The following is a 21,744-nucleotide window of genomic DNA, read 5'->3' as shown; positions in this document are numbered from 1 at the left end:
GGGTTCTTAGTGTACCTCTCAGTATACTGGTGCAGTTATCCAAAATACACTAAAGAAAGTGTGACTATAAGTTTGGACAGAGTTCACAATGAAAGGGACAGTGCTTTAGGAGACCCTGACCTTGGCCGAGGGTCAGGAAAGGCTCTCGTATGAGAAGATAACACTTCAGCTAATAAGAAGGACTGGGAGGTTACCAAGTAAAGGGGTTGGGGGTGTGGAACAGAGCAAATCAGATAAAGAAAACAGAACAGAGCAAAGGCTCTGATTGAAGAAGTCAAGAGAAATTTAGTTTGCAAAATGGCTCAGATTTTTTATCATGGATTGGGTTTGGGAGGTGACGTGAGAGTAGAAGGAATCAAGAAAGATCTCTCAATAAAAACTGAGAACCTGATGGCTGATTGAGCCATTCACTGGAGTAGGGAACAGTAGGAACAGTGGAAGCAGGCACAGAGGGGAAGATCAAGAGTTTCACCTTGAACAAGTTGACTCAAGTTGCCTTTGAGATACCTATGCAGAGATGTCTAGGAGGCAGTTGGATATAAGAACAGAGGTTTGGGTTAGAGAGAGAAATTTGGAAGCCATTATCTCATATATAAGAATTGAAGCCATGATAGTAGCTGAGTCTATAGGAAGAGAGTTTGGAATAGAAGGCAGCCCTTTGAGAAGTGCCAGCCTTTAAGAGTTATGTAGAGAAGGGTAAAACAGTGAAAGAGACCAAGATGTATTCAGTAATACAGAAGGAAAGCCAGAAGTAAATTATATCACTGAAGCTGAGGGAAGTGTGTGTTTCGTGAAGGAGGGGGAATGGTCATCACTGTTAGATGCTGCTGAGAGTCCAGGAATGATCGCAAGAGTCATGATGGCATCAGGAGGTCTCTGGGAAACCTAGAGAGAACTGTCTTTAGGGAGAGGGAGTGGCAGGAGCACATTGAAGACAATACCAGAAGAGTCTCCAAGGAGAGAGTGAGTATAGACAGGGCTTTCAAAAAGATGAATGGTCATATATCAGAGAGAGGGCTGGAGAGAACTGTGGAGTGGAGGGAGGGAGGATTTTTTTTTTTTTAAGTTGAAATGCTTGAGGATGTTTAAAGGCTATCAGGAAGGCTCCAGTGCAGGGGGGAGAGGTTGAAGCTGCAAGAGAGGGAACAGCTTGTGATAAGGTTGAAAGGAGGCCAAGAGGATGGATTATAAGTTATGCTCAGATGAGAGGTTGGTCTTAGATGAGCTCCTTTAATCTAACAAGAGAGGAAGAAGAGGACGAGGCAGATCAAAGCTGATTTATAAGTTTGGGAGCAGGAAGTTGAGGGTGTTTCCATCTGATGGCTTTCCATAAAAGTCTGTACTAGTTTTAAATGTTGTGATTATATGACATAGTAATGATAATAACCTTTATAGACTGGTTTCCATGAGTTAGTTATGTGTGTTATGTGTGTTAGTTATGTGTGTTCCACTAATATGTGTTATATACAGAGTATATGCTCCCTATGGGCAAACTGCCTGGAATTTGAATCCAGGCCTTTCCATTACCTATGTGACCTTGAGTCATGTGACCTTGAGCTAGATTTAATCCTCTCTGGGCCTCAATTTCTTCTGTAAATGGCAGTAAGATATAGGATTAAATGAGTGTGTGTACATATATAGACATATATGTATATGTTTATATATAGTGCTTAATGTGGACTTGATATTTGGCTAGTGTGCCCTAAATGCTAGCTAGCAATAGCAGCAGCAGTAGTAGTCCCCTGCAGCCATCAGCATCTGGTACTGCCCTTACCACTCCCTTTTGCTGGTGCGATGGTAGTATTTAGCCCTGTTGTACAGATGAGGTGGCAATCGGAGATGAAGTGGTTTGTTTGGGGCCACACAGCTGAACAGATGAAAGAGCCAGATTTCAAACTCGGTGTGTTCGGCTTCAGACCTACACTTTGGCAAGGTCTGGAAGCAGCTTATCTGGAATATTTCTTCTGTAGCTCTCTTGATACTTGCAATTTCAGGGTTAACCTTATGTAAAGATGTGAAGTGAACAAAGTCAGAGTTGGTCTTTCATAGCACCTGCCAGCCCAGGGGCTTGCTCCCAGTCAGCGGACCTGTTCCATGTTCCCAGCTCCCACCGCTGTCCTGCAAATCTGTTCTTCCTTTACTGAACCCTTCCATGTTTTGGTAGTTCCTCCATCTACAGCTTTTTCTTTCATTCTTAGTTTATATTGACCATTTTTTCCTTTTTAAATTTTGTATCAAAGATTGTGTGAATTCAGCTTGGAATGAGTGAGTTGAGGGTGGAGGGCATACCTTATCCTGGGTAGTTGAAAGGGTACATGTTCCTTTCTATGCTTCCTTGGAATATTATCTGAAGAATGAAGTGAGGGAAGCTTTGTCACCAGTTTGGCCTTTACGCTTACCATTAAAAACATCTCCCTGGCATTTGTAAAAATTGTTGTAACACATACCCCCTTAACTCACTTTTACCCAATGGCATAGCTTGTCCCTCTGCTCGTGGCCTGTTTTGTGATTAAATTGCCTCCCCTTTCTGGTGTTCTTTCAACTTTCCTTTTTAAAACTCACAACAGAATAACTCCTAAGAACATCATCAGACTATATGGGAAGAACATGGAAGTTCTATAGAAGGAAGGTGTGACATGAGATTATTTTTTAATCTCAATGTAATCATAGTAGAATGTTATTTTACTTTGGGGGGAGAATTGAGATAATACCACTTCAAAATAAAGCAGTTTGAGATACTGCCATGGACTTAATGTATTTCTCATGATGAGAATAGCTTCTTTGTTGGATCTCACTGACGAATTTTAATTTCCTCTTAGTCCCATACTGTTCGATGGTCCCAGGGGAGTGGGTGTTCTTTTCAGAAGAGATGACAGTTGATCTTGGCTTCCTAGGAGTTGGCTCTGGTAAATCACTGCTCTCTTTTTCTGGCTTTTAACAGCATTATTGAGGTATAATTTATATTCCATACAATTCAACCATTTAAAATGTAAAATACAGTTGTTTTTAGTAAATTTATAGAGTTGTACAACCTTCCTAACAATCCAGCTTTAAAAGTTTTTCATCACCCTGAAAACTTCCATTGAACCCATCTGCAGCAGCCTCTGCCCCCTTTGCTGTAGCCCGTGCTTCAGCAAGCCACTGAGTTGCTTGCTGTCTGCAGATGTCCCTTTTCTGGACATTCCCTATAAACGGAATGGGAGAGTGTGCTGCCGGACATTCCCTATAAACGGAATGGGAGAGTGTGCTGCCGTCTTTTGCATCTGGCTTCTTTCACTGAGCAAAATGTTTTTGAAAGGTCTTCATCCATGTTGTAACATGCATTGGTAGCTTGTTGCTTTTTTACTTCTAGTGTTTAATTGTGTGGATATTCCACATTCGGTTTATCCATTCATGAGTTGATGACTATTGTTTCCATTGGGGGTATAGTACGAGTAATGCTACATTCAGCATTCATGGACAAGTCTTTATGTGGACAGATATTTTTGTTTTCCTTGGGTAGAAACCTAGGGATGGAATTGTGAGGTTGTGTACTAGTTTATGTTAAACTAGTGTAAGAAACAAACTATTTTTCTAAGTGGCCGAAGCATTTTGCACTCCCAGCAGCAGTGAGGACTCCAGTTTCTCCACATCGTTGGCAGCACTCGGTGTTGCCTTAGTTGTAGCCATCACAGTGGGCGTGTGATGGTGTGATGCTGTGGTTTTACTCTGCAGCACCCTTCCTAGTGAGTAATAATGTTGAGCATATTTTACCCATTTTAATACGTTGTTTGTCTTTTTAGTACTGAGTTGTGATAGTGCTTTATATGTTCTGTATACAAGTGCTTAATCAGATATGTGATTTACAAATGTTTTTTACAAGTCTGTACCTTAGTATTTTATTTTTTAATTGAATCTCTTGAATCACATAAGTTTAAAAAATTTTAATGAAATCCAGTAGTTGTTTTTTTCTATGATTTATGGTTTTGGTGCTATATCTAAGGCCTCTTTGACTAACTTAAGGTCACAAAGATTTTTCTCCTTTGTTTATTTCTAGAAGTTTCATAGTTTTAGCTCTTACATTTAGGTCTGTGGTACATTTTGAGTTGATTTTTGTGAGTGTTATGAGGTAAGGGTCTGAATTACTTGTTTGTGTATTAATATCAAATTATTCTAACACTATGTATTGAAAAGACAATTCTTAAGAGAGAAAACTGTACTTGAACAATGATTAAAATAAAATTTAAAAAAATACATTGCATTAAAAAAAGATGAAAAGACGATTTTTCCCCTATTTGCCTTGTACTGTTATTGAAAAGCATTTGACCATAAAGAAAAGGGCTCATTTCAGAGCTCTTAGTCCTGTGCCCTTTATCTGGCGGTCTGTCCTTATTCTGGTATCATACATCTTGATTACTATAGCTCTATAGCAAATTCTGTGATCAGACAGTGTGAATTCTCCAAAATCTTTTTTTTAAAATATTCTTTGGTCTATTCTAGCACGTTCCCTGTTCTTATGTTTTAGAATTAGTATCAACAAAAAGTCTGCTGGGATATTGACTGGGATTGTTCTGAATCTGTAGATCAACTTGGGGAAAATTGCCATCTTAACAATATCGAACCTTTCAATCCATGAACATTGTATATCTGTCCCATTTATTTCATCTCATATGATTTATTTCATCAGCATTTTGTACTTTTAGGCTATAGTTCCTGCACATATATTATTAGATTTATATGTAAGCATTTAATTTTATAATTGTGCTGTTGCAATGTTTTAAAAAAATCAGCTTATTTTTCATCCCCCATCACCATTTCAAGTTTTGCTCAAATGCTGTCAGTTGAATTCACCCATATTATATTTGAATCTGGCCAAGTGCCAAATAGTGTCTTAAAAATACAGTAAGTAGCCCCTAATATTGTACATTTATAGTTACTAAGATGTAAAGAAAGAAAGGAAAAATATTTATTACTTTGACTCAGTGACTGGTTAGCAGTTGTTTAGTAACACTATTATATCAGTCTGTGTACATTACTGATCCTGTGAAACACACAGACCTTTCTGTCAGGAAAGGGCAAGCATGTAACCTCCTGTTGGTTCTTCTGTAGGTGTTGCAGCTTCCCTGGAGGTCTCAGGGAGCCCTGGGAGTGTCCAGGTGGCCCGAGGTCAGACAGCAGTCCTGCCCTGTACTTTCACCACCAACGCTGCCCTCCTTAACCTCAATGTCATTTGGATGGTCATTCCTCTTGCCAATGCCAACCAGCCTGAGCAGGTACTTCTCTTCCATCCTGTGCCACCCCAAGAATATTAATATTAATATTAATCTTTTCAAAGGAGGCCAGTCGGAAAGCATCCTGAGTTCGTATTTGAATCCTAGAGAAAGGTGATACTTTCAGTGTGCCTCCGCTGTTTTACATCCTGCTCCTGCATCAGTAGTCGAGTGTCAGAAGAAGCGATCCTCTTTGTAAAAGACTTAAAAAAACTTAACGGATGTCAGGGGGGTTCTTCTGAGAATTTTGTGTAATTTTGAGGAACCTGAAGTTTCATCAAAAAATATTACTAACAGGAGATACCAAGATTGAATATATACCCAAGCAAAATTGAAAAGGAAGAGACTGGAACTAACATAGGTGGATGAGATGTGATAATATTAAGAAAGTAACATTAGATAATAGTACTTGAATTATTTGGCTAATTTCACATGTATTTTAAAATAAACAAAGCCAGCCAGGCACACTGGAGTCTCATATAAGTTAGGGTATGTGAAATTAGAAGTTACTACCTAATAAGGTGTATCGATTATAGTAAAAGACCCATAATGTGTGATACCCACTGCAGAAAATAATGCTCAGAAAGTTAGTGAATTGTGGTTATGATTCTACCTTCATTGCCTAAGTTAACTCCTTTCTGTTATGAAGATTTTCTGCTTCAATAAGCTTATTACTACCTAAATATATTTGATAAGCTAAATTTTCTGAAGGGATTTGGGTTGGCAGCAAAGGGTGAGGACATAACCTCCTATTCGTTCTTCTGGCAGGTGAACAAATAGGTATACTTAGTAGCTACTTCTTGTATTTCTTTAAGCTGTGGAACTTTTGTAGTTGGACTGAGCCTTTGAGATAATTTTATTCAGACTTACCATTTTAGGAGTCAGTGATTGAGTCAGTCAAAGAGGCAAAGGAAGACTTGACCCCAGTTGCCCGAACAGTTCCTGGTAGAGCTGGAGTAGAACCGAGTCCCTCACTCTCAGCCCACAGGGCTTTCCGCAGCACTGTTCTGAGTCCTCTCCCGTGAATAGTTGACTTCAGTGATAGAAGTGGACATAAGAACAGCAATGAGGGGCTTATAACTCTTCTCCCTTTTTATGACATGCATTTATATTTGGTCATTAACTGTAATCTGTTATTTTGTGACCTGGGAAGCATGAGAATGGCAGTGCTAATTGAAAAAAATTTTAAATTGGAACTGGTAAAAATATTTATGGGCTGGGAGTAGCATAGCATAAAGATGCATTCTATACTCTGACGAGTTAGGTAAGGAAACAATATTATTCCACTTTGGTACATAAGAATTTAGAATCTCTAGATACTTATGGACAGGTATTATAGTAAGAACTCAGTGACAACACTAAGTTAAAAATAAAATTTCTTAATGTTTGGTGCAGTCTGTTGTCTACTAGATCGTTGTTATGGGTCTGGAAGGAGGTGCAGCAGCCAGTTCATTTACTTTGCTTCTTTTGCAGGTCATTCTGTACCAGGGTGGACAGATGTTTGACGGTGCCGCCCAGTTCCACGGTAGGGTGGGATTTACGGGCACCATGCCAGCCACCAATGTCTCTATCTTCATTAACAACACTCAGCTGTCAGATACAGGCACCTATCAGTGTTTGGTTAACAACCTTCCAGATAGAGGGGGCAGGAACATTGGGGTCACCGGTCTCACAGTTCTGGGTGAGTGAGAGGAAATGTTCCAAGCATGTGGGCTTTACTTGTGAGTCTCCTCTGAAGCAGATTTGCTTCTGCCTGTCCTGTCCCCTCCATCTGCTCGTGTCTGTCCCCTGTCTTCCCTGCCCCCAGCCTGCCTCGACTGCTCCCGCATGCCTCCGAGTCTCCCCACCTTCCTCCGTGTCAGGTAGCTCCCTGAAGGCGGCATAAAACACCATCAGAAGTGGCCTCTCACTTTTCTTAAGCTTCTGCAGGATAGGACTTATTGTTGAAAGCAAATTAAATCAGGATTTGCATATTGTAAATATGAAGCAAAAGTTTTAGCACATGTGAAAGTGCATTAACTGCTACTCCATGTGTGGGTACCCAGTAGGCTCACCACAGTTCTTGGTGTGCACCTCTTGTCCTGGCATAATTTTAATTGTACTTCCTTTCACTCTCAAAACTATCCTGTTTAAATGATAAATTGTATAATCAATTTGGTCCTAATACCAAGACCAAATAGACTTAGGGCCTTTCCCCTAGTTATATAGGCAATGAACAGCAATAAAGTCTAGACTAAAATGTAGATCTCTTTACTCATTCTTTCCATTATACTGGCAAGTTAGTATATGTAATACTTGATTAGATCCATTCTAAACGTGTTCTATTTCTCAATTCCACTGCCTCTGAAATAAAACACTACCTCCCAGATGGATACTTACGGTACAAGTGGCTAAGTCCAGTTCATTTAGGGAGACCGAGGAAGTACCTACCGATAGAAAAGGTTGTGCTTTTGATGGTCCCTGTTTCTACTTGAATCTCAGAATCTACTTCCATGTTCCTGGACAAACTCTGTCCCTTTCTTTTCCCTTCATTACTGAGTCCCATGAGGACACCAGCAGTGGGGGTTGTTGACATTTTTCTTCTTTGGGTGAGGATATACTATATCCTCAGGGCCTTGTCCTCCCAGTTTTCAAACAGAATAAGGAAACTAAGAATGAGGTTGGAGATTCTTTCTAGAAGAATTATTCATTCTAATATATTAAAATTACAGACTTTAAAATACTTTGAGAGCTGAATACTGTTGGAATTTAATATTCGGATGCTTATACCTGTAAGTTCGGTAACTAGCTTCCCACGTTATCCAAGCTTATTTTTTTCATTTTTTTAAACAAAGGAAAAAGCCTTTAATTTATTATATAGTTAATGCTCCCTTCAAAGAATTATTTTGGTTTTTCCTCAGAGCACCACAGTGGCAGCAGTGAAGGCAGTGAACTGAGCAGACTGGTTTGTCCCATCATGGCGGTTTAGGGTGCCCTGAGATTGTTTACTCTTCCTACCTATAGGTTACTCTCATTGTCTCTCTTTCTGCACCTGCCTTCTTTCCTAGTTCTTCTGTATACTGCATTTGTTTTTCATTCATTCATTCATTCATTCATTTATTGTTGCAAGATTGAATACAATTACTGAAAAGCTATTAGCATTATAAGTACATCATTCCTTGGATTTAATCTCTACTGCCATAGGCTTCGTTTATACCTTCCTTTTTCCCTCTCTCCCTTTCTCTCCCTCTTTCTTCCCCTTCTTCTTTCCTCCCTTCCTCCCCTCCTTCCTTCTTTATGAATCACCACCTTCTTCCTTTCACGCTCTTTTTCTTTGGTGATTTTTTGTTTCTTGTTTTTTGTGCTCTTATCTACCTTAATGATTAGAAAATGCACTTACTGTCAAGTAGTAGGTAGACCTGAACCTTCCCCTGACGTACCCCACCATTAAGCAGGTTACATACAAAGTGAGTCTGCCTGGTTTTTGTTTGTAAAGTGATAAAGAACCTTGTTAAGTGGTCTAAGCCAGAGAATAGCTGGCAGGGTAAGTGGTTGCTCTTCCTTGAAATATCTTCTCTACAAGTGGCCTCTTTCAGTAATTAAAGAAAAATTAGTTGTGGTGAAATACACTTAACATAAAATATACCATCTTAGCAGTACTTACCTGTCCAGTTCAGTAGTGTTAAGTACACTCCGATTGTGGTGCAGCCACTCTCCATAACTCTTCACTCTGCAAACTAACACTGTATACTCATTAAAGCCACATGTCGCTGTCCCACCAGCTGCTGGAAACCGCTGTTGTACTTTCTGTTTCTATGAATTTGACTACTCTAGGTACCTTGTGTAAGTGGAATCATACATCATTTGCTTTTTTATGACTAGCTGATGTCACTCAGCATAGTGTCTTTAAGGTTCATCCATGTTGTAGCATGTGGCAGAATTTTCATACTTTTCAGGGCTGAACAATATTTCGTTATAACAATATACCTCATTTCACTTATATGTTCATCCATCAGTAGACACTTGTGGTGTTCCCACCTTTTAGCTGTTGTGAATAATGCTGCTGTGAACGTGTGTGTATTCAGTAGTGTTTTTAAAGGCAATATATTGACACAACATATATAGAGGAAGCAGAGTGAAACCAAGACCATAAGATACCTTGAGAATGTGAAAATAAGATACCTTTTACATATTTGCTCTCTGCTGAGATTGTAGGCCCTGTACTGTGCTCAAGCCCTGTGAATAGTACATGACTATCCACTGGCTTCACGCAGGTAGTTTCTTAGCATGTATTCCAAAAACAGTAAGGTTCTAGTGCACTGAGTCTTGGATGTTTCCTCTATTATTATTGGCTCATAGTGAATACATACTTGATTGCTCACTCTTCCTGTTGTAGTTCCCCCTTCGACCCCCCACTGCCAAATCCAGGGATCCCAGGATATCGGCAGCGATGTCATCCTGCTCTGTAGCTCAGAGGAAGGCATTCCTCGACCAACTTACCTTTGGGAGAAGTTAGACAATACCCTCAAACTACCTCCAACAGCCACTCAGGGTATGTATGGTGTTGCTTTACTCATTTAATTAGTTACTGTGGGAAATTTTGATTCTCAGATTCAAAAAGTAACTAACTTTAATATATTTTGGAAATTAACGTACCATATTTATAATTGCCGAAAAAGTTATTTGGATTATTTTGTGTTTTTAACTATAAAGAAGATAAAACATTTTATTGTATCTTCTCATTGCTGATTTTATGAAATATATATTATCTAATGGTAAGAATATATGGTGAAAGATTTTTATAGTGAAGATTTTAAAACAGTGTAGTGGTAGCTTCATTGCATTGTTAACTGTAAGATAATCCTTGAAGTTTATAACTGAGGATCCACTTCCTACTTGAGACAACTGCCTATTTTAGTATGAAAAACATTAGCCTAATCACGAAAGGGTCAGTCATCCTGTTTTCAGCCTCAAGTCTAAGTAGAGGAGGAAGATGGGAAAGAGAACAGGAAAGGGCCACATGTGGTCCAGGAGTTGACCACACCAGACAGGGATACATGGAGGATGCATGAGTATCATTGATGGTTCTCTACATGTAAAATCAGCTCTTTAAATTTGATATTAAAGGAGGTACCTTTGAAAAATTGAGGAAAGTTTATGAAGTAGTATGATGCAAATTATAGAATTATATGTAAAATTTATTTTAAAAATAAAATTTAGCAGTCTCAAGTGTTACATCATCTATAATGCAGAACATGTTTCTTGTAGCATTTTCAGGGCAGATTTACAAATCTTAAAGAGTTGGCAGTTAATGGAGAGGTCCGAGACAACCTTAGTTATGCCTGATGAGTTTGAATCATGGGAAAGGAAAGTCCTAAACTGCATGGTGAAGTTAGACAGATTAGAGAGCTGGGACCACCAACCACTTCAACAGCTTCTAAGTTTTAAGAATCTCAACAGAAATATTAAGGGACCTCCCATCATCTTTTAATTAACCTATCCCAGATTTTATTATTCTTATAAAATTCTTTTCAGCCCTGGCCGGTGTGGCTTAGTTGATTGGAGTGTTGTTCTATAAACCAAAAAGTCACAGGCTTGATTCCCGGTCAGGGCATGTGCAGGGGTTGCAAGTTTGGTCTTTGGTCGGGGCATATAGGATAGGGTTTCTCACTCACATCAATGTTTCTCTCCCTTTTCCCACTCCCTCTCCCTCTCCCTCTTCTTCCTTCCTTTCTCTCTGAAATCAATAGGCATGTCCTCTGGTGAGGATTAAAAAAAAACCTTAAAAACTTCTTTTCAACATAATAACTTTTGGGTTACTCTGATAATGATTACTGCATACCATTGTTCTCTACTGATTTTTTTTTTTAATTGGGAAATGTTTTAGCTACACTGTGGGCTAGTTTTATTTGTGTACTAAGTTGTCACTCATCATTGTAAGTGATATGTTTAAAATAGATCTTATCTTCAAATCCTGAAATTATATTCAAATTCTCGATTTTTCATTGACAGTTTTCTGTGATAGCTCACCTCTTGGGGCCTTTTTTGTCCTTTTGTAAAATAAGAGGGTTAAACAATATCTCTAAGATGATTTTTTTTATCTTAAAAGATTCTATGATTTATTATAACATTTCTTAGAAATACTGGATTGAGTTTGGAATTAGAAATGAACATTTAAAAGTGTCTTGTTTGGCCCTGGCTGGCATAGTTCAGTGGATTGAGCGCGGGCTACGAACCAAAGTGTCACAGGTTCGATTCCCAGTCAGGGCACATGCCTGGGTTGCAGGCCAGGTCCCCAGCAACCGCACATTGATGTTTCTCTCTCTCTCTCTTTCTCCCTCCCTTCCCTCTCTAAAAATAAATAAATAAAATCTTTAAAAAAAGAGAAAATAAAAAAGTGTCTTGTTTGTATGTAAGTTGCAAAAAAAAAAAATCTGTAGAAAGAGCTTTCCATAATTTTGGTTCTGAATAAATGTGTATCAGTCAAATTTATTGCAACTTAAATATTTTCTGATACTTTAGGGGTAAAAGAGAACTTGAATACAAAGATGAAAATGTTTGTCTTCTATAACTCAAACTCTGGATTGGTTATAAGAATTACTTTAGGTAATTTCATCTGTCATTATAATACACATTAAATGAGTCCAAATTTTAATTTAAATTTACCTCTTTTTATTTTATTTTATTTTATTGATTATGCTATTAGAGTTGTCCTGATTTTCCCCCTTTGTCTCCTTCCACCCAGCACCCTCCACTCCCTCAGGCAATACCCCCTCCATTGTTCATGTCCATGGGTTATTGGTATTAAGTTCTTTGGCTTCTCCATTTCCTATGCTGTACTTTACATCCTCACGGTTATTCTGTAACTATCTATTTGTACTTCTCAGTCCCCTCATCTCTTCATCCATTCTCCCCTTCCCTCTTCCTATCTGGCAGCCTTCTGGCAGCTTCTCTTTTCTTGCTGCCTTTTTTTTTTTTAAAGATTATTTATTTATTTATTTTTAGAGAAGGAAGAGGGAGATAGAGAGAGAGAGAAACATCAATGTGCGGTTGCTGGGGGCTGTGGCCTGCAACCCAGGCATGTACCCTGATTGGGAATTGGACCTGTACACTTTGGTTCACAGCCTGTGCTCAATCCACTGAGCTATGCCAGCCAGGGTTCTTGCTGCTTTTAAGAGTCTCTTTTTATCTTTAACCTTTGGTATTTTAGTTATGATGTGTCTTGGAGTGGGCCTCCTTGCATCCATCTTGTTGGGACTCTGTACTTCTTCACTAAAATAAGGAAGTTTTCTTTCACTATTTTTTCAGATACATTTCCAATTTCTTGCTTTCTCTTTTCCTTCTGGCACCCTTATGATGTGAATATTGGACCTCTTGAAGTTGTCCCAGTGGTTGCTTTATACTGTCCTCATTTTTTGGTATTCTTTTTTCTTCTTACTGTTCTGCAAGGTTGTTTTTTGCTTCCCTGTGGTACAAATCATTGTTTTGGTTCTTGGCTTCATGCACTCTACAGCTGTTTCCCTGTAAATTGGCCTTTATTTCAGTTAGTGTAGCCTTCATTTCTGACTGGGTCTTTTTTATGCTGCTGAGGTCCTCACTAAGTTCCTTGAGCATCCTTATAACCAGTGTTTTGAACTCTGCATCTGATAGCTTGCTTATCTCCATTTTTGTTTAGCTCTTTTTTCTGGAGTTTTGATCTGTTCTTTAATTTGGGCCATGTTTCTGTCTCCTTATTTTGGCAGGCTCTCTGTGTTTGTTTCTATGCATTAGGTAGAGCTGCTTTCACTGCATAGCTGGGTAGTGTGGCCTAATGTAGTAGGTGTCCTGTAGGGTCCAGTGGCACAGCCTCCTCTATTACCCAAGCTGGATACTCAAGTGGCACAGCCTCCTCTATTACCCAAGCTGGATGCCTTTTGTGTGGGCTGAGTACATCCTCCACTTGTAGTTGAACCTTGGTTGCTGTTGGAAGATCAATTAATGGGAGGGATTTGACCATTGACCACCGGCCTCTGCTCTCCATGGAGGATGAGCTATGCAGGGGAAGGGTGGTGGTGCTCCCACCTGGTTTGTAGCTATTCATTGGGTGTGCTGGCCCTGGAGATTTCCTGAGTGGTGCAGGTTAAGGTCAACCCCACTGGCGTTTTGCCCTGGGGTACCTGTCAGCTATAAAGCAATCTGAGATGGCTGCTACTTGTGCTGGATTTAGAGGCTCTCAGGGGAAGCTAAGCTGTGATTCTAATTTGGCTGTTAGTAGTGCTGGGCCTTGGATTCACTGAAGCCAGCTGTTGCTTGTTTGATAGGATTTAGGGAGTTGTGAAGCATGAGCCAAGACCAGCCATTTTTATGGAAAAGTAACTTGGGCGGGCCTGTACATTGGGTGGGATGGAGTTTCTGGGGATCTCCAAGGCAGATCAAACATGGGCAAACAGTGTTAGCCAGGTTGATGGAGTCTCAGATATGGCACCAGCCTACTGGCTCTCTGTGGGGGAGGGTTTAGCAAAGGGACTATGGGCTCTTCTTGCCCTAATGCCAGACACCTAATTTTTCCCTGTATGCCAGTGATGCCTTTCAAACTACTACCCTGGTGCTGGAGCTCAGAGGGAAGTGAGTCTCAGTAGGTGAGTCCATGTGTGGGTTCTTTAAGAGGAACTGCTTGGGGCTCCAGTAGTTTCTTCCACCTACTCAATCCCCACTGGTTTTTGCAGCCAGAAGTTGTGGGTACTTATCTTCCTGGTATTGGAATCCTGGGCTGAGGGACCTGGTTTGGGTCTGGGACTCCTCGCTCCTGAGTTATCCCTTCTGAATTTTTATCCACCACACATAGGTGTAGGACTAGCCCATTCTGCCTCTGCACTCTTCCTACCAGTCTGGATAGATGTGGTTTCTTTAACTCTATAGTTGTCAGACTTCCATTGAACTTGATTTCTGACGGGGATCTGAGTGATGATTGCCCTCTATTTTAGTTGTAACTATGAGGTGGCTGGGGGAAGAGGCAAGCCATGTCTACCTATGCTGCCAACTTGACCAGAAGTCTAAATTTACCTCTTGATAGCTACATTAATAAGGTAGATCTCAAAGTAGTATTTAATCACAAAATCACATTGTTTTTCAGATTTACTTTACTAATATGTTTGCATTTGCTTAATATAAACTCAAGATGTGTTCTCTGAGGAAAGAACATTTGACACCAGCGAGGAGCACCCCAGATGTCTGATTAGTGACAGAGGCATAATATTTGGGTGTCAGCATTGTCCTTGTGTATAGGAGCTAGCTTGGAGGCATTTCTTCTGGCTAAATGTAAGACAGTTTGAACATTAAAATAAATATATAATCCATTGAGTGAAACGAGAGACCTTGAATCTCCACTGATACGCATAAACAAATGGGGGACAAGGGAAAGCATTTTCTTAGAGTAGAATACCTACTAATGTACGTAGAAGGAATAATGGGATTAAGAAAGTCATCACTGATATCAAAATAGGGGGAAAAGTTTGATAAGGCACAAGATATCTACATACTTCTGAAATATATCTCCACAAATACTTATTAATTGCAAAGAAAAAAGAGTACAGTTGACCCTTGTACACCAAGGGTTTGAATTGCACAGGCCCACTTATATGCAGATTTTTTCAGTAAATACTGTAAATGTATTTTTGTTCCTTATGATTTTCTCTGTTTTACTTCATTATAAGAATACTGGATACAATACATATAACATACAAAATACATGTTGACTATTTAGGTTATCTGTAAGGCTTCTGGTTAACAATAGGCTATTAGTAGTTAAGTCTTTGTGGAGTCAAAAATTATATGCAGATTTTCTAGTGCTTGGGGTGGGGGCATCAGCTCACCTAATCCCTGTGTTGTTCAAGGGTCAACTGCGACTTTACAGTAGAGAGAGCTGGTGGATACCACTTTAATCAGGTGACCAAAACATTGTTGATATGGTGACAAACTGCTATCCTGTGCCTTCGAATATTGGGTTGACCGAAAAGACCATGTGTTTTTTTTTCTGTAAAATAAAAGACATATTTTTCATTTTTACCAATAACTTTATTGATTTGGGTATTTTGAGTATGTCCACAATGTCCTGCATGGTATAACATTGATTGTTATCAATTAATGTCTCTATTTGATCGCTATCTATATCAGCTGGTCTACCAACTGTGGAGAATTGTCCAGTGAGAAATCTCCAGCATGAACCTTTGCAACCACTTTTGACATGTTCAGTCAGTCACAGCACCTTCTCCATACATGGCACAGATCTCTCTTTTTTTTTGCATTTCAGTTGCATTTTTTACCTTTCTTCAAATAATAAATCATAATATGCCAAAAATGTGTATTTTCTTCCATATTCAATATTAAAATAGCTACAAAAAAATTCACCAATTTTTTTTTGAAGTGCACACTGATATGACAGCTGTCACAATGTAATCTAACAAAATTGTTTTGAATGAAGTTAAAAACAACTAAACATTACTAGAGCCATCTTACCAGGGGAAAAAGGTGAACAAACTTTTTGGCCAACCCAATAGATGTGGAAGAGGTGATGCATTCGAGACCACATAGCTAGTAGGTGGTAGGGCAGATTGCAATGCAGGCTGTTTGAGTCTAGAACAGGTCCGGAAGTGGTTCTGGAACTAAGGAGAGAGGATGGAAGTGGAAATGTACACATATTTATTTCTTTCTAATTCTGAAGGCATTTGAGTCCATGTGCCCTAGCTTGCATGGGATACAGTTGCTACAAACTAAACAGTGTGTGTGGGGGGGTGTCACTTGTGCTTTCAAATTATGGTTCCACACTGTTGAACTTTCCCTATTCTTTAAAAGAAAGAAGATCAAAAGATCATTTATTTTCCAGCTCCATTGCAACAAATTACTTCCATGCCAGAGCAGGCCAAGTGAAGTGACAGGTTGAGGAGTTAGCCCATCTCTTTTCTGAAAGGGCCATGTGTTTGTGGCTGGAATCAGTCTGGTGCTTGTGGAAGAGGTGCTTCTGGTTCCACCCTGCCTTCACTGCCAAACAGCTCTGAATATCTCCAGATCTTTAATGTGGCATCACGATTTTAGTCTTTAAAATTCATGAACAAAAAACATCTCTGCAAAAAAAAAAATTAAAAAGCTATCGATACCTCTTTACTGTTTACTTTTATAGTCTTATCTTTTGCTGATTTCTTTGGTTTTCTCATTTTCTCCCCTAAATCCTAACTCGATTGTCATTTTTCTGACAGACCAGGTCCAAGGAACAGTCACCATTCGGAACATCAGCATTCTGTCTTCAGGTCTGTACCAGTGCGTGGCTTCTAATGCCATTGGAACCAGCACCTGCCTTTTGGACCTCCAGGTTACTTCCCGTAAGTGTATAAAACCTGATGTCCACTCTGGGTCTGAAACCAAGATCTTTGTTAAACTTGGGAATGCAGAGCACTGCCTAATTGTTTTTAGATGGTTTGAAGATTAAATAGAACTTTGTTTGGTTTTAATCATTATTGAAAATATTTTATGATTGTATTAATGTATGTTTCAGCTTTAGCAATATGACATCTTCTTTATGACAAAATATCATCCTCCTCAGAGTCATTAGAATCAAATCAATTCTGATTGTATATGCTATAGACATTATAAAATCTGTAGCGATCCATGGCCATGGCCAAGACAAGACTTTTCTGTATTTTCCCCAAATCCCTTATTTCGGCTTAATTATTGGGTAAATAAGCAATGTGGAATTTTTCTCTTCAGTGGGGAATTCTGGGTTATTTGAATTCTAGTTGTGAAAGGGAGTTCTCTGTCTAGGTTGAGGTGATGAGTTATCCCACTGACTGCTGGGTACACTGGGGCAGATGAGGCAGGTTAGGCAGCTACCATCCTTTCCCTGTTCTGCTGTAGGTGCAGCTCTCCTGAAGCTTTTAGTCATGTAACTGTTCATTCCCTAAATACATGTGAGCCTGCTGTGTGCCAGTCCTAGCCACTGGGGCTATAGGAAGCTAGGGGAGGTTAACTTTATGTGGATGTAATACTTGAGGCAATTTTGTACATTTTAAGAAGATTGTTTAGTAAACTTAAGCTTGTAAAGTCACATGGATATATGCTGTTTTTCTCTCTCTTTCTGTCTTTTTTAAGTGTTTTGTTCTTTAAATATGCCTTAAATATATTTTGCAGCCCAGCCCAGGAACACTGGACTAATAGCTGGAGCCATTGGCACTGGTGCAGTTATTACCATTTTTTGCATTGCACTAATTTTAGGGGCATTCTTTTACTGGAGAAGCAAAAATAAAGAGGAGGAGGAAGAAGAAATTCCTAATGAAATAAGGTTTGTGTGTCAGATAATTTGTCTTGCTTAGCCAACCTCTGTTGGCTTTAACTGTTGTACTTCTACTCAGTTGGGCAACTGAAATTTCTTTGCTTATTTTACAACTGTGCTGGCCAAGATAGTTAAAATGGCTAAATGATATTTTCTTGTACAATAACACTTTGCCTCATGGCTCCAGTCAGCTTTATTTACTGGATCATGAAAGGGGAGGACTAGAAGGACACAGGTGAATAATATCCCCTTTTCCTTTCATATCTCCAGGGTAAGTGGGGCTAGGTGACAGCCACAGTAGAAAAGTTAGAACATGTGTTTCACATTGACGCATATTATAAATGAGAACATAAAGCGAGAAGGAATACTGTAGAGCATACCAGTACCCATACACAGATAGGCCAAAGCATTATGGCTTGGTGTGACACACAGTTCAATCAAGAATATGAACATCTTAAGAAAACAATGCCAAAATGACCTTGAAAGTTAAGTGACTCCTGTCATAGTGTGGAGGTAATGGGGGTTCAGGCTCAGTCTCAGATTGTATCATATCATATCCCTATAGAAAAGGCTTTAATGGCTCCAGTCTGCTTAGCATTATGTACGCAGCCTTTCGGAATCCAGCCCCCACCTGCTTCCCTGGTCTTACCTCCCATCACTTTTCTGATCACTTTGTCTTCCAGTCTGTTCTGTATTCTCTCATGCCTCAGGGCCTTTGCTCAAGCCTCTGCCCTCTTCCTGGGGTATACTCCTTCCTTTTTCATCCCTCTCTTCAGCAAATTCTTTGATCTGATTCAAGACTATTCCAGGCATCACCTCCTCATATAAGTTGACTTTAGCCCTTCGCCCAGCCTTGCAGACTTGCAAATGTTCTTGTATTGATGGTCACCCCCATTTGACCCCAGGTTTCTTGGCTAACAGAGCTGTGTATTTTTTACATGAAACATCTAGTGGAATAGTACTCAGTAAATGTTAAATGAATTAACATCTTAAATTAATGACTTCCCTTAGCCTCTTCTAATTCTTATGGGTTTGGACTGCATGCAGGGGCAGATTTCATGTCAGCACGAGGTCACTGCAGAAAACCTCTTTTCAGCAGAGCACAGTCACTGCTCAGATCCCAAAGTGCAATAAGATCAGGCCACCTCAAACCATCTCTTGAAGTTCTTCACACCTTAGCTTGGTTTCCTAGCTGACAGCAACTAGCTCAGCAGAATTCTTCATGGACCATTTTCCTATTTGGAGCAAATATACACACAGATGTATTTTTTTAGTTACATTGGAAGACACAAGTCTTTGAGAGATTTGAAATGACCTTTTCTTGTCTTGGAGATTGAGAAGCTAAGGGAAAATTTCCTGGAGCAGTGTTTCAACAGGAATGGATATTAAAGCCAGGCCACCAGAGCTGCTAATGGCCTACCTGAGGATTTGTATCTCACAGACATGTTAGCTTTAGCATAGAAGAAAGAGTCCTGGCAGAATAAACCTGAAGTAAATCCTAGTGATGACTTTATTTTGTTCTTTTTCAGAGAGGATGATCTTCCACCTAAATGTTCTTCTGCCAAAGCATTTCACACCGAGATGTCCTCCTCAGAGAACAACACATTGACCTCCTCCAATACCTTCAACAGTCGATACTGGAGCAACAATCCAAAAGTTCATAGAAACACAGAGTCATTCAATCACTTCAGTGACTTGCGCCAGTCCTTCTCCCTGCACTCAGGCAATGCCAACGTACCATCCATCTATGCTAACGGGAGCCATCTGGTCCCAGCTCCACATAAGACTCTGGTTGTGACAGCCAACAGAGGGTCATCACCACAGGTCACGCCCAGGAACAATGGCTCAGTCAGCAGGAAGCCTCGGCCTCAGCACACACATGCCTGCACCGTCAGCCGAGCGACCCTGGAGCGAATCGGTGCCGTCCCTGTCATGGTGCCAGCCCAGAGTCGGGCCGGGTCTCTCGTATAGGACAAGAGCCAATAGAGCGTTCAGAAAAGAACCAGTGAAATGCTTCACACAAGAGGCTGGGTGTTGTGGATAAGTGCTGGGAAAGAAACTCTTTCCTTACCATGATTCTAGTAAAAAGCACAGGAAAGCAAATGCTGTCACCTGGCCACTAAGATTTGTGACATGAACCAGACTGCTCTGTCATGAAGATTTGTTTCCCCTCCACAGACGTCCCAGTGTTCTACTCAGAAAGCTGGATCTCTAAGATGTGCCAAGCCAAGGAAGAAGATATAAGAGCAGAATAGCACGAAAAATCTAAATTGCATTCAGGCGGGTTTATTCTTTAGTTCATGCCTAATATAATAGTTTTTCAAGAGACTAAAGTGCCAGATGGAGTTTAAATAATGAAATTATTCTAAAAGATAGGCGTCTTTAGAAAAAATAATGAACACCTTGGGATATCTCCCAGCTGTCCCCATGCCCTCTTTATGTAGAGGGCAAATGGCATGAATGGTTCCTGTCTGTCCTAGCAGGGGTGGCTCTTGTGTCACAGAATCAAAGCTTTTTACACAAGCAAAATTCAGTTAGAAATGAGAGAAAACAAAAGAAACTTCTTTGACAAGCCCATTTTTATTTATTTATTTTTTGAACCACAAATTCCATATTTGGAATATTGCTCTGTTGACAGATTCTTGCCTGTCTATGTTTTTTCTAGGGCTTGCCATAGGTCCATGACAGTTACTGTTCATGATTTCCTGGGAAAGTTTTTTTTTTTAACTATTGGTTTTTTAAGAGAATACATGAGGGGCATTGGATGAGGGAAAGAAAAGACTGTTATTAACACCACGTTCAGTAACTATTCTTAGGGCCCACAGATGTCCATCACGAAAGAGGCCCCCTGTGTGGGGGTAGCACAGGAGAGAAGGCAGGCAGGTCCCAGGGCCCAGAACTTTCCTGGCAGCCTCTTGGGGCGGCGTCCAGGTCTCCCTGCCATGACACTGGGTTACTTGTAATGAGGGCAACACCCGATGCCTTTTGTCTTGAGGTAGACAACTTTCTCCTTGTTTGACAAGTAGGGGTTAGGCTATTAGGTAGTTACAGGGCAGGAGATGTTTTCTTTCTTTTTTTTTCCAAATAATTATTTTTGCAAAAGATGATACTGAGACAAAAAGGATGTATCTTCAAGTATGCTACTGGGAGGTTCTGCCCTGTATTTTTCAAAGCTCAGGGTTGCAATTGTGTCCAAATGCATTTTACACCCCTATAAAGAGACGCCTTTTGTGATTAATTACCTGGTGTGGCTGGCTGTGGAGTTCAGTAGGTAATGTACAAACTCCCCACTCTATTTTGTGCTATGTAGAGCTGGCCATACTTGGATTGGTGACTATATTGCCTTAATCACACTTTAAGCAACACGCAAATGCTTTCTTCCCAGATTTAAAAAAAATCATTTATGATACTGACCCCATGATTCCATAAGAGCATCTTTTCTTTTCCCAGTGTTGCCGCTCACTCCCTCTCCCCACTATGTCTTTTCTATGCCCTCTTTTCTTGCAAGCATTGCCACCACAGGGAGTGGCCTCCTGATTTTTAGACTTACTTGAGTAAATGGAAACCAGCAGCTGCTGCATACACAGTCTCCAAGAGGGCTAAGCTCGGAACCTAACCATTCCGATATTGATGAAAAGCTAAATTTACTTTGGTATTACTTATTTTTTTATTTGATGGTTCTTGACTTTGTAAAAATTTAAATGTAAATGTCTATCCTTTTTAATAAAGTGAAAATACCATGACACAGAGAAGATGATAATGTCAGATATTGTTTAGAAAGCATTTATCTTGCATTTCTTTATTCTTTCTAATTATCTAAAATTTAATAAAAGTTTATTCATATAAAAACAAGTTGTAATTATCATAATACTATCAAATAGATGATTTTGTGTTCCTCTTAATCTTATAAGCACTTTCCAGTTTGTTAGTTTTCATAGTCATTTTAATGAACATGTAATATGAGGTTTGTCCAGAAGGTATCCAGCCATGTAATATGAAAAATAGAGACATTTATTGAAGAAGATACATGAAACATTGTACACAGGATAATGATGCCTCAGTCCTCTTCAAAGTAGGCACCTTGTGACCTCACACAGTTCTCTCAGTTGCCATCAGCTGCCCTGTTGTATTTTTCTAATTCTCATTGATGGTGTGAAATCTCTTCCCTTTCAAAGATGATTTTAGTTTTGGGAAAAGACAGAAGCCACAGGGCAC

General features: G+C 39.7%; 1 protein-coding gene across 3 annotated transcripts in view; it reads left to right on the top strand.

Moving 5' to 3' along the window:
- IGSF11 (immunoglobulin superfamily member 11) overlaps positions 1-20,607 on the top strand; it is a 149,011-nt gene extending 128,404 nt beyond the window's left edge. Inside the window, exons 2-7 of one of the 3 annotated variants that reach the window (XM_028504655.2) lie at positions 5,089-5,252; positions 6,723-6,774; positions 9,625-9,780; positions 16,460-16,582; positions 17,388-17,538; positions 19,059-20,607. In XM_028504655.2, the coding sequence (XP_028360456.1) occupies positions 5,089-5,252; positions 6,723-6,774; positions 9,625-9,780; positions 16,460-16,582; positions 17,388-17,538; positions 19,059-19,500 (1,088 nt within the window). In that variant the 3' untranslated portion in view covers positions 19,501-20,607. Of the gene's footprint in view, positions 1-5,088; positions 5,253-6,722; positions 6,931-9,624; positions 9,781-16,459; positions 16,583-17,387; positions 17,539-19,058 lie in introns of all 3 variants that reach the window. The other 2 variants (XM_028504654.2, XM_028504657.2) reach the window with 2 other exon arrangements.
- The last annotated feature ends 1,137 nt before the right edge of the window (positions 20,608-21,744 follow it).

Source organism: Phyllostomus discolor, chromosome 2 (assembly GCF_004126475.2).
Source record: "Phyllostomus discolor isolate MPI-MPIP mPhyDis1 chromosome 2, mPhyDis1.pri.v3, whole genome shotgun sequence".
Classification (NCBI taxonomy): Eukaryota; Metazoa; Chordata; class Mammalia; order Chiroptera; family Phyllostomidae; genus Phyllostomus; species Phyllostomus discolor.
This window is presented reverse-complemented; position numbering and strand designations above follow the sequence as displayed.